Source organism: Bombina bombina, unplaced genomic scaffold (genome assembly GCF_027579735.1).
Source record: "Bombina bombina isolate aBomBom1 unplaced genomic scaffold, aBomBom1.pri scaffold_487, whole genome shotgun sequence".
NCBI lineage: Eukaryota > Metazoa > Chordata > Amphibia > Anura > Bombinatoridae > Bombina > Bombina bombina.
This window is the reverse complement of record NW_026511666.1, coordinates 44201-55974: the sequence shown is the minus strand read 5'-3', so window position 1 is coordinate 55974 and position 11774 is coordinate 44201. Positions and strand designations below refer to the sequence as shown.

General features: G+C 40.2%; 1 protein-coding gene across 2 annotated transcripts in view; it reads right to left on the bottom strand.

Moving 5' to 3' along the window:
* The window catches only part of LOC128643898 (dynamin-2), a gene marked incomplete at its 5' end in the record, with an annotated part of 254650 nt that overhangs the window by 199813 nt on the left and 43063 nt on the right, over nucleotides 1-11774 (bottom strand). For both annotated transcript variants that reach the window (XM_053696670.1, XM_053696671.1), the window contains 3 exon segments: nucleotides 5638-5776; nucleotides 6226-6293; nucleotides 8813-8948. In XM_053696670.1, the coding sequence (XP_053552645.1) occupies nucleotides 5638-5776; nucleotides 6226-6293; nucleotides 8813-8948 (343 nt within the window).

Sequence of the window (11774 nt, the reverse complement as noted above, 5' to 3'; positions counted from 1 at the left end):
GGGAATACGATACCAAATGACGCCTTCTATAAGCTTTTTCAGTGGATCTTAGCTCCTCACACATGCATCTGCATGCCTTGCCTTCCAAAAACAACTGCGCATTAGTGGCGCGAAAATGAGGCTCTGCCTATGACTAGAGAAGGCCCCCATCTGAAAAAGGTGTCCATACAGTGCCTGCCGTTTTTTAACAACAATCCCCAAGATTATAATAACTATAAAGCGCTATAATCTGACAAATATGCTTAGCAAGTAATCGTTTTAGCCCAGAAAAATGTCTACCAGTTTTTTAAGCCCTTATAAAGCCTTTATTCTTATACTTAATCTAAGAAAATGGCTTACCGGTCCCCATAGGGAAAATGACAGCCTTCCAGCATTACCAAGTCGTGTTAGAAATGTGGCCATCATACCTCAGGCAGAAAAGTCTGCCAACTGCTTCCCCCAACTGAAGTTACTTCACCTCAACAGTCCTGTGTGGAAACAGCAATCGATTTTAGTAACGTTTGCTAAAATCATCTTCCTCTCACAAACAGAAATCTTCTTCTCTTTTCTGTTTCAGAGTAAATAGTACATACCAGCACTATTTTAAAATAACAAACACTTGATTGAAGAATAAAAACTACATTTAAACACCAAAAAACTCTTAGCCATCTCCGTGGAGATGCTGCCTGTGCAACAGCAAAGAGAATGACTGGGGTAGGCGGAGCCTAGGAGGGATCATATGACCAGCTTTGCTGGGCTCTTTGCCATTTCCTGTTGGGGAAGAGAATATCCCACAAGTAAGGATGACGCCGTGGACCGGACACACCTATGTTGGAGAAATTAGGCTTATTTTTAGCCTTAAAAGACCTATCCTGTGGGAGGGCGTGGCCCTTTCCCCCAGTGATGTCTGAAATAATCTCTTTCAAATCTGGTCCAAATAATGTTTTACCTTTGAAAGGAATGTTAAGCAATTTTGTCTTGGAAGACACATCCGCTGACCAAGACTTTAGCCAAAGCGCTCTGCGCGCCACGATAGCAAACCCTGAATTTTTCACCGCTAATCTAGCTAATTGCAAAGCGGCATCTAAAACAAAAGAGTTAGCCAATTTAAGTGCTTGAACTCTGTCCATAACCTCCTCATACGAAGATTCTTTACTGAGCGACTTTTCTAGTTCCTCGAACCAGAAACACGCTGCCGTAGTGACAGGAACAATGCATGAAATTGGTTGTAGAAGGTAACCTTGCTGTACAAAAATCTTTTTAAGCAAACCCTCTAATTTTTTATCCATAGGATCTTTGAAAGCACAACTATCTTCGATAGGAATAGTAGTGCGTTTGTTTAGAGTAGAAACCGCCCCCTCGACCTTGGGGACTGTCTGCCATAAGTCCTTCCTGGGGTCGACTATAGGAAATAATTTCTTAAATATAGGGGGGGGAACAAAAGGTATGCCGGGCTTTTCCCACTCTTTATTTACTATGTCCGCCACCCGCTTGGGTATAGGAAAAGCGTCGGGGGGCACCGGAACCTCTAGGAACTTGTCCATCTTACATAATTTCTCTGGAATGACCAAATTGTCACAATCATCCAGAGTAGATAACACCTCCTTAAGCAGTGCGCGGAGATGTTCTAATTTAAATTTAAATGTCACAACATCAGGTTCAGCTTGATGAGAAATTTTTTCTGAATCTGAGATTTCTCCATCAGACAAAACCTCCCTCATGGCCTCTTGAGATTGGTGTGAGGGTATGTCAGAACAGTTATCATCAGCGCCCTCTTGCTCTTCAGTGTTTAAAACAGAGCAATCGCGCTTTCTCTGATAAGTAGGCATTTTGGATAAAAGATTTGCTATGGAGTTATCCATTACAGCCGTTAATTGTTGCATGGTAATAAGTATTGGCGCACTAGATGTACTAGGGGCCTCCTGTGTGGGCAAAACTGGTGTAGACACAGTAGGGGATGATGTAGTATCATGTTTACTCCCCTCATTTGAGGAATCATCTTGGGCAATATCATTATCTGTTGCATTACTGTCCTTACTTTGTTTGGACACTATGGCACAATTATCACATAAATTTAAATGGGGAGACACATTGGCTTTCATACATATAGAACATAGCTTATCTGATGGTACAGACATGTTAAACAGGCTTAAACTTGTCAACAAAGCACAAAAAACGTTTTAAAATAAAACCGTTACTGTCTCTTTAAATTTCAAACTGAAAACACTTTATTACTGAATATGTGAAAAAGTATGAAGGAATTGTTCAAAAATTACCAAAATTTCACCACAGTGTCTTAAATCATTAAAAGTATTGCACACCAAATTTCAGAGCTTTAACCCTTAAAATAACGGAACCGGAGCCGTTTTTAAATTTAACCCCTATACAGTCCCAGCTATATGCTTTGCTGAGACCCAACCAAGCCCAGAGGGGAATACGATACCAAATGACGCCTTCTATAAGCTTTTTTAGTGATTCTTAGATCCTCACACATGCATCTGCATGCCTTGCTCTCCAAAAACAACTGCGCAGTATTGGCGCGAAAATGAGGCTCAGTCTATAACTAGAAAGGCCCCCAGACTAAAAAAGGTGTCCAACACAGTGCCTGCCGTTTTTTAAACGTTCCCCAAGATTATAATGCCAATTATTAGCTAGAATCTGCATAATATGCCCCAATAAAGCAATCGTTTTAGCCTATAAAAATGTCTACCAGTTTTTAAGCCCTTTTTTAAGCCCTTTATTCTTTTATGTTTAACTAAGAAAATGGCTTACCGGTCCCCATGAGGGGAAATGACAGCCTTCCAGCATTACATGGTCTTGTTAGAAATATGGCTAGTCATACCTTAAGCAGAAAAGTCTGCTAACTGTTTCCCCCAACTGAAGTTACTTCATCTCAACAGTCCTGTGTGGAAACAGCAATCGATTTTAGTTACTGTCTGCTAAAATCATCTTCATCTTACAAACAGAAATCTTCATCCTTTTCTGTTTCAGAGTAAATAGTACATACCAGCACTATTTTAAAATAACAAACACTTGATAGAAGAATAAAAACTACATTTAAACACCAAAAAACTCTTAACCATCTTCGTGGAGATGTTGCCTGTGCAACGGCAAAGAGAATGACTGGAGTGGGCGGAGCCTAGGAGTGATCATGTGACCAGCTTTGCTGGGACTCTTTGCCATTTCCTGTTGGGGAAGAGAATATCCCACAAGTAAGGATGACGCCGTGGACCGGACACACCAATGTTGGAGAAAAAAGCCTATCAGCATCAGCAGTGCTTTGCCTTTGCTGTGGTCTCATGAGATTTCATAGAAATTACTTAAACTGTATAGGAAAATAACATGACTGTCTGCACATGACAGATGCACACTCCATAGCAAGTCCTGGGACAAGTATCCTGACTGGCTGCTTGAAGTCTCTTTACAGTGGGGTGTGAATACTTTGGAAAGTTGAAGTAAAATATCTTCCTTTTTAAAAAGAGATGTTCAGGTGATATTTTCTAGTCAGCTGCATCACCCATGTGCTTCAACATTTGGGTATCATGTCCCTTTAAATTACATTTCTTTAAACTTGTGTTGATTACATTTAAAAGTCTAGGCCTATATTATTACAGTGCATGAACAAACAAAAAATCACGTTTTTTTGGTTTGTTTTTTTTTAAAAAGAAGGGAATATATATATATATATATATATATATATATATATATATATATATATATATATATATATATATATATAAAAATACACACACATATACATACACACACATATACATACATACACTGTATCTCACAAAAGTGAGTACACCCCTCACATTTTTGTAAATATTTTATTATATCTTTTCATGTGACGACACTAAAGAAATGACACTTTTCTACAATGTAAAGTAGTGAGTGTACAGCCTGTATAACAGTGTAAAATTTGCTGTCCCCTCAAAATACACAAAACACAGTCATTAATTGCTAAACCGTTGGCAACAAAAGTGAGTACACCCCTAAGTGGAAATGTCCAAATTGGGCCCAAAGTGTCAATATTTTGTCTGGCCACCATTATTTTCCAGCATTGCCTTAACCTTCTTGGGCATGGAGTTCACCAGAGCTTCACAGGTTGCCACTGGAGTCCTCTTCCACTCCTCCATAACGACATTACAGAGCTGGTGGATGTTAGAGACCTTGCACTCCCCCACACTCCATTTGAGGATGCCCCACAGATGCTCAATTTGGTTTAGGTCTGGAGACATGCTTGGCCAGTCCATCACCTTTACCCTCAGCTTATTTAGCAAGGCAGTGGTCGTCTTGGAGGTGTGTTTGGGGTTGTTATGTTGAAATACTGCCCTGTGGCTCAGTCTCCGAAGGGAAGGGATCATGCTCTGCTTCAGTATGTCACAGTGCATGTTGGCATTCATGATTCCCTCAATGAACTGTAGCTCCCCAGTGCCGGCAGCACTCATGCAGGCCCAGACCAGGATACTCCCACCACCATGCTTGACTGTAGACAAGACACACTTGTCTTTGTACTCCTCACCTGGTTGCCGCCACACACGATTGACACCATATGAACCAAATAAGTTTATCTTGGTCTCATCGGACCACAGGACATGGTTCCAGTAATCCATGTCCTTAGTCTGCTTGTCTTCAGCAAACGGTTTGCAGGCTTTCTTTGTGCATCATCTTTAGAAGAGGCTTCCTTCTGGAACGACAGCCATGCAGAACAATTTTTGCAGTGTGCGGCGTATGGGCTGACCCCCCACCCAGTCAACCTCCGCAGCAATGCTGGCAGCACGCATACGTCTATTTTCCAAAGACATCCTCTGGATATGTCGCTGAGCAAGTGCACTTAGCTTCTTTGGTCGACCATGGCGAGGCCTGTTCTGAGTGGAACCTGTCCAGAAACAACTGTATGGTCTTGCCCACCGTGCTGCAGCTCGGTTTTAGGGTCTTGGCAATCTTCTTATAGCCTAGGCCATCTTTATGTAGAGCAACAATTCTTTTTTTCAGATCCTCAGAGAGTTCTTTGCCATGAGCTGCCATGTTGAACTTCCAGTGACCAGTATGAGAGAGAGTGATAACACCAAATTTAACACAACTGCTCCCCATTCACACCTGAGACCTTGTAACACTAACGAGTCACATGACACTGGGGAGGGCAAATGGCTAACTGTGCCAAATTTGGACATTTCCACTAAGGGGTGTACTCACCTTTGTTGCCAACGGTTTAGACATTAATGGCTGTGTGTTATTTTGAGGGGGCAGCAAATTTACACCGTTATACAGGCTGTACACTCAATACTTTACATTGTAGCAAAGTGTCATTTCTTCAGTGTAGTCACATGAAAAGATATAATAAAATATTTACAAAAATGTAAGGGGTGTAACTCACTTTTGTGAGATACTGTGTATGTGTATATATATATACACATAAAAATATATATATATATATATATATATATATATATACATATATATATATATATATATATATATATATATATATATACATATACACACACACACATATACACATTCATACACAGACACACTACTAATAATAATAATACTATTTGTAAGAGCACCTAATCACCTAAGTGACGTGTTACTCTTCATAATTGTTTTGATGAATCTAATCAGTGTTTCTTGTCCAAAACGCTAAGCACCTACCTTGGCGGTACACTGACGTACGGTATTTATAAGTTCCTGTATGACTAGGTCCACACATTTTAGGCAGGGCTCCTTCAGCTTGACCACCTGCTTCTTCACTATGGCCTCAAAAGCCATATCTGGGGTGAACAGACCCGTCCTAAGTGGGGAAGCAAAAGAGATTCAGAATTTATACAAAATATTTATTATCTTAAAGTTTATAAAGACACTTATGTTTTCCATAACGAAATGGTAAATATTTAAAAAAATAACGCCGATCCTCCGCTTTAGCAGATCAATGACGAATCCGGCTTCCTTCAATCGTTGCGTGCCCCCTTTGGCGTTCAGCTAGTAAGGCACTCAATGATTGGAGGAAGTCGCATTTGTCATCAACATGCTAAAGAAAGAAGCAGATGCAGGCGGAGGATCGTCGTTATGTTTTCCATAATGAAATGGTTATTTTTTAAAAATAAGCGTCTTTGTAAACTTTTATGAATTAAAGTGCCCCTGTTTTTAATTCATTAAAGTTTACAATCACTTTAACTGTAATATAACTCAATCTCAGTTTGAGATTTAAAATAAATAACTTGTTCCCTTTGCATCTCTCACCTCACACCATGGATGTTCTTGATGGCGTAGCTAATTTCTCTGCGTAAATCTTTTTCATCAAATTCCATCTTGTAGAGGATAAAGGCAAACATAAGTTGCAAAGGAAATTATAGAGCTTAGACATACACAGTTAACTATGACTGACTTATCTAAGGAACAGTACAATTCTTTTAATTACAATTCATCCTGTTCTTACACAAACATATTCTGTACATTGGGTCTAACAGGTGGTTTAAAGTTAAAGGGAAAGGAAAGTCAAAATTAAACTTGCATGATTCAGATAGAGCAGGTCATTTTAAGACACTTTTAAATTTACTTCTATTTTCAAATGTGCTTTGTTCTCTTAGTATCCCTTGTTAGAAAATGAATACGCACATATCCTACAATAGTGGGAGCTGCTGCTAATTGGTGCCTGCACACATTTGTCTCTTGTGATTGGCTAAATAGATATTTTCAGCTTCCTGTCAGTAGTGCGATGCTGTCCCTTCAGCAATGGATAGCAAGAGAATGAAGAAAACGTGATAATAGAATTAAATTGGAAAGTTGTTTAAAATTGTATGTTCTATCTGAATCAAAAAAGAAAATTTTGGGGTTTACTATCCCTTTAAACCATGTATATGCTTAAAATAGCACTCAGTCTTTACACATTCATGTCTCATTTGAGTTAAGAGACATAAAATCCCATTTTTTTTCTTTCAACTTTCTATATTTCTTCTATTATCTTATTTTCTTTATTCTCTTAGTGTCTTTTGTTGAAAAAAGCACAGGAGTGTGCAAGTGTCTGGAGCACTACATGGCATCAGTTTTGAAAGAGCACTAGATGGCAGCACTACTTCCTGCCATGTAGTTCTCCAGACACCTAACTAGGTATCTCTTCAACAAAGAATACCATAGGAATGAGGCAATTGTGATAAAAAGTACATTGAAAAAGTTTTAAAAATTCTATGCTGTATCTGAATTGCAAAAGAACAAAGTAAATGGGGAACCAGTTTCTTCAAAGAGCCCCCTAAGCCAATTCCCACCCCTACTGGGGTAAAGAGGAGAGACTGGCAGCTGCAGCCAAATGGCCCTCAACAAACTAACACTAAACTCTCATGGAAGCAAAGCTTACGATTGCGTCTGCATCCGTATAACTATGTAGATTTGCTTCACAGGGAGTATTTATTGTAATTTTCTGATGTGTTGCAGAACATGTCACTTTATAAGGGGTTTTGAGACACGACTGTCTAATCTAGAGTCTAGTTACTCTCCAAGGGGCATATAGGAGACTGACAAAAGAAAATGGATTTGACCCTTTTTTAAATTGCTATACTAACTGGTGTAATTATGCTAGAAACATATAATGTACCAATGGGTTTATATAAAGAGCGCATATCTTATAGCTAAAGTAGCTCTAATTGTGAGTACAGCAATTATGGAATCTTAATAAATTTATATTGCAGTTAGTTTTTTGTTTGTTTTTACCTATTTTTTTAAAGGGACATTATACATTTATTTTTTCTTTGCATAAATGTTTTGTAGATTATCTATTTATATAGCCCATAACGTTTTTTTTTTTTAAATGTATAGTTTTGCTTATTTTTAAAGTGAATGTCAACTTTCACGATTGAAAGCCCTGTTTTTAAAAATACTATTAAAAACAGGGGCACTTTCATTATTGAAAGCTTACATTGAAGCCGTTCTTTTAAAATACTTGCCTTCTATTCCTAGCAAGTGTGGAACACCGGAGCAGCGATTCCCCCGCCTCCAGGTCGTCTCTTCTTACGTCAGAAATGACGAATCCGGCTTCCTCCAATATTGGCTTCCCCCCCAGAGCAAACATTGCCCGAGGCCACACAGTGATTGGAGGAAGCCGGATTCGTAATTTCTGAAGTAAGAAGAGACGTTCTGGAGGAGGAATTGCTGCTCTGGTGTTCCACGCTTGCTAGGAATAAAAGGTAAGTATTTTATAAGAACTGCTTCAATGTAAACTTTCAGAATGAAAGTGCCCCTGTTTTTAATAGTATTTTTAAAAACAGGGCTTTCATTTGTAAGAGTTGACATTCACTTTAAATAACATTGCTCTAATTTTCAGACTCCTAACCAAGCCCCAAAGTTATAGGAGAATATACCGACAGATACCTTCTCCAGCTTGCTCCTGTTTGTGTAAATGGTCTTTTCATATGCAAAAGAAGGGGGAGGGGGAGTGTCTTATTTGCCACTTGCAGTGGGCTTTCCAGCTGCCTTTTCAACAGAGCTAAACTGAGAGCTTCTAAGTAAGTTTTTAAACAGTTTTATACTGGATTTTTATATCAGTATCTGTGCATCTTATTCTTTATAGTAGTGTCTGTTACATGCAGTTATAAGAAAATTGGTGTATACTGTCCCTTTAAGGAATCATCATTGACCCTTTACATCTGGGACTTTCTGTTTAAGGCATTTGGGACAAAGTTTTTTTTTCTAATTTATTAACCACAGACACATTTTTATTGTTCACATATAATCCAACAGTGCAATCAAATCAGAAGAAAGGAGGAGTGTTTTTTTTTGCCACTTTGATGAGCATCTTGTTGCGCAGCTCCCTTTAAAAGACACTATTCAAACTCACCTTCACCAGCTCAAATGGGAATCTCTCATGAAAGATTCGGTTTATCCTGGCACCTCCTGAAAGTTCCACAGTATCCACCTGGTCTCCAGAGCCCTCAATCCTCTTTTCAAAGTCAACTCCAAACTGCTGGACCATCCTGTGAGAAAAGATAGAAAGGCAAGTGTGACAAAAACAAAATGTATGCTTACCTGATAAATGTATTTCTTTCTGGATATCGTGAGTCCACGGCTTAAGTAATTACTGTTGGGAATATCACTCCTGACCAGCAGGAGGAGGCAAAGAGCACCACAGTTAAACTGCTAAGTATCACTCCCTTACCCACAACCCCCAGTTATTCGACTGAAGGGAAATGGAGAAAAAGGAGTAACACAAGGTGTAGATGTGCCTGAGGTTATAGTCAAAAAAACAACTGTCTTAAAATAAAGGGTCGGACCGTGGACTCACCATATCCGTAAAGAAATACATTTATTAGGTAAGCATAAATTTTGTTTTTCTTTCCTAAGATATGGTGAGTCCACTGCTTGAGTAATTACTGTTGGGAACCAATACCCAAGCTAGATGACATGAATAAATAGGGAGGGACAAGACAGGCAGTCCTAAACATAAAAGCACCACCGCTTGAAGAACCTTTCTCCTCAACCGAGGCAAAAGTATCAAATTTGGAAAAGGTATGTAGAGAAGACCAAGTTGCAGCTTTGCAAATTTTTTCCACAGAAGCTTCATTTTTGAAATTCCAATTAGAGGAAACAGCTCTTGTGGAATGAGCTGTAATTCTCTCAGGAGGCTGCTGTCTAGCAGTCTCATAAGCCATATGAATTATACTTTGTAACCAAAAAGAAAGTAGTAGCAGTAGCTTTCTGACCTTTACGTTTCCCAGAGAAACAGACAAAGAGGGCAGAGGACTGGCGAAAATCCTTAGGCGCCTGTAAGTAGAATTCAAGAGCACGTACAACATCCAAATTGTGTAACAAATGTTCTTTGGAAGGAGGAGGATTAAGACACAGAGAGAAAACAATCTACTGATTGATATTTCTATTAGAAACAACCTTAGGAAGGAAACTTAACTTCGTATGAAGAACCGCCTTATCGGCATGAAAAATAAGATAAGGGGAATCACACTGCAGAGCTGAGAGTTCAAGACTCTTCGAGCAGAAGAGATAGCAACAAGAAACAAAACCTTCCAAGATAACAACTTGATGTCTATGGAATGCAACGGCTAAAACGGAGCCAGCTGTAAAACTTTAAGAACAAGGTTAAGGCTCCAAGGAGGAGCAACAGACTTAAAGACAGGCCTGATTTTGACCAAGGCCTGACAAAAAGATTGCACATCCGCCAAATGTTTATGTAGTAAAACTGATAAAGCAGAAATCTGACCCTTCAGGGTACTGACTGACAATCCCTTCTCCAAGCCTTCCTGAAGAAAAGATAAAATTCGAGGAATTCTAATTCTACTCCAAGAGTAGCCCTTGGATTCACACCAATAAAGGTATTTACACCATATCTTATTGCAAATCTTTTTAGTAACAGGCTTGCGAGCCTGAATCATGGTCTCAACCAAGCTTAGACAGAATTAAGCGTTCAATCTCCAAACAGTCCGCTTCAGAGAAACGAGCTTTGGATGAAGGAAGGGACCTTGAATCAGGAGGTCCTTCCTCAGAGATAGTCTCCAAGGTGGGAGAGATGACATCTCCACTAGGTCTGCAAACCAGATCCTGCGAGGCCAGGCAGCGGCTATTAGAATCACAGACGCCCTCTTCTGTTTGATACGAGCAATGACTCGTGGAAGGAGAGCAAACTGAGGAAACAGGTATGCCAACCTGAAAACCCAAAGAACCGCCAGAGCATCTATCAGAACGGCCTGTGGATCTCTTGACCTTAAACCGTACCTTAGAAGCTTGGCTTTCTGACAGGACACCATCAGATCTAACTCCGGCACCCCCCATTTGAGGACTAAGCTGGAAAACACCTCCGGATGGAGTTCCTACTCCCCGGGATGAAAAGTCTGTCTGCTCAGAAAATCCGCTTCCCAGGTGTCTACTCCTAGAATGTGGATGGCAGAAAGAAAGCAATTGTGGGTCTCTGCCCACTTAAGATTCCGACTAACCTCCCTCAAAGGGTAAGGAACTCAGAGTTCCTCCATGGTGATTGATGTAAGCCACAGAGGTTATGATGTCCAACTGGAACCTGATAAACTGGGCTGAGGACAACCAAGGCCAAGCCAATAGAGCATTGCAAATCGCCCTCAACTCCAAGATGTTGATGGGAAGAGCAGACTCCTCCCGAGTCCAAAGGCCATGAGCTTTTAACGAGTTCCAGACTGCTCCCCAGCCCAGCAGGCTGGTGTCCGTGGTCAGTGACCCAGGTCACGATCACCCAGGAAGGTTTCTGAAAGCATGCACTGAGACAGATGTTCCTGAGAAATCCACCACGGGAGAGAGAGTCCCTTGACAACTGATCTAACTATTCTCTGAGATACATCCGCATGGTTGCCATTCCATTGTCTGAACATGCACAACTGGAGAGCTCTCAAATGGAATCGAGCAAAAGGAATTATGTCCATGGAAGCCACCATCAGACCGATTACCTCCATACATTAAGCCACTGAAGGATGAGCAGTAGCCTGAAGAGAGAGGCAAGAGGAAATGATTTTGCTTTTCCTGACCTCTGTCAGAACAGAAAAATCATCAATAGAGAATCTATTATGGTCCCTAAAAACACTACTCTTGTAACAGGGGAAAGGGAGCTTTTTTCCAGATTCACATTCCATCCGTGGGAATGAAGAAAATACAACAATATCTCTGTGTGAGCTTTTGCTTGTTGAAAAGATGGCACCTGAACCAATATGTCATCCAGGTAGGGTGCCACAGCAATTCTACGAGAACGGATCACTGCCAAAAGAGCCCCTAGAACCTATGAAAAAAATCTGGGAGCGATGGCTAGACCAAATGGGCCACGAACTGGA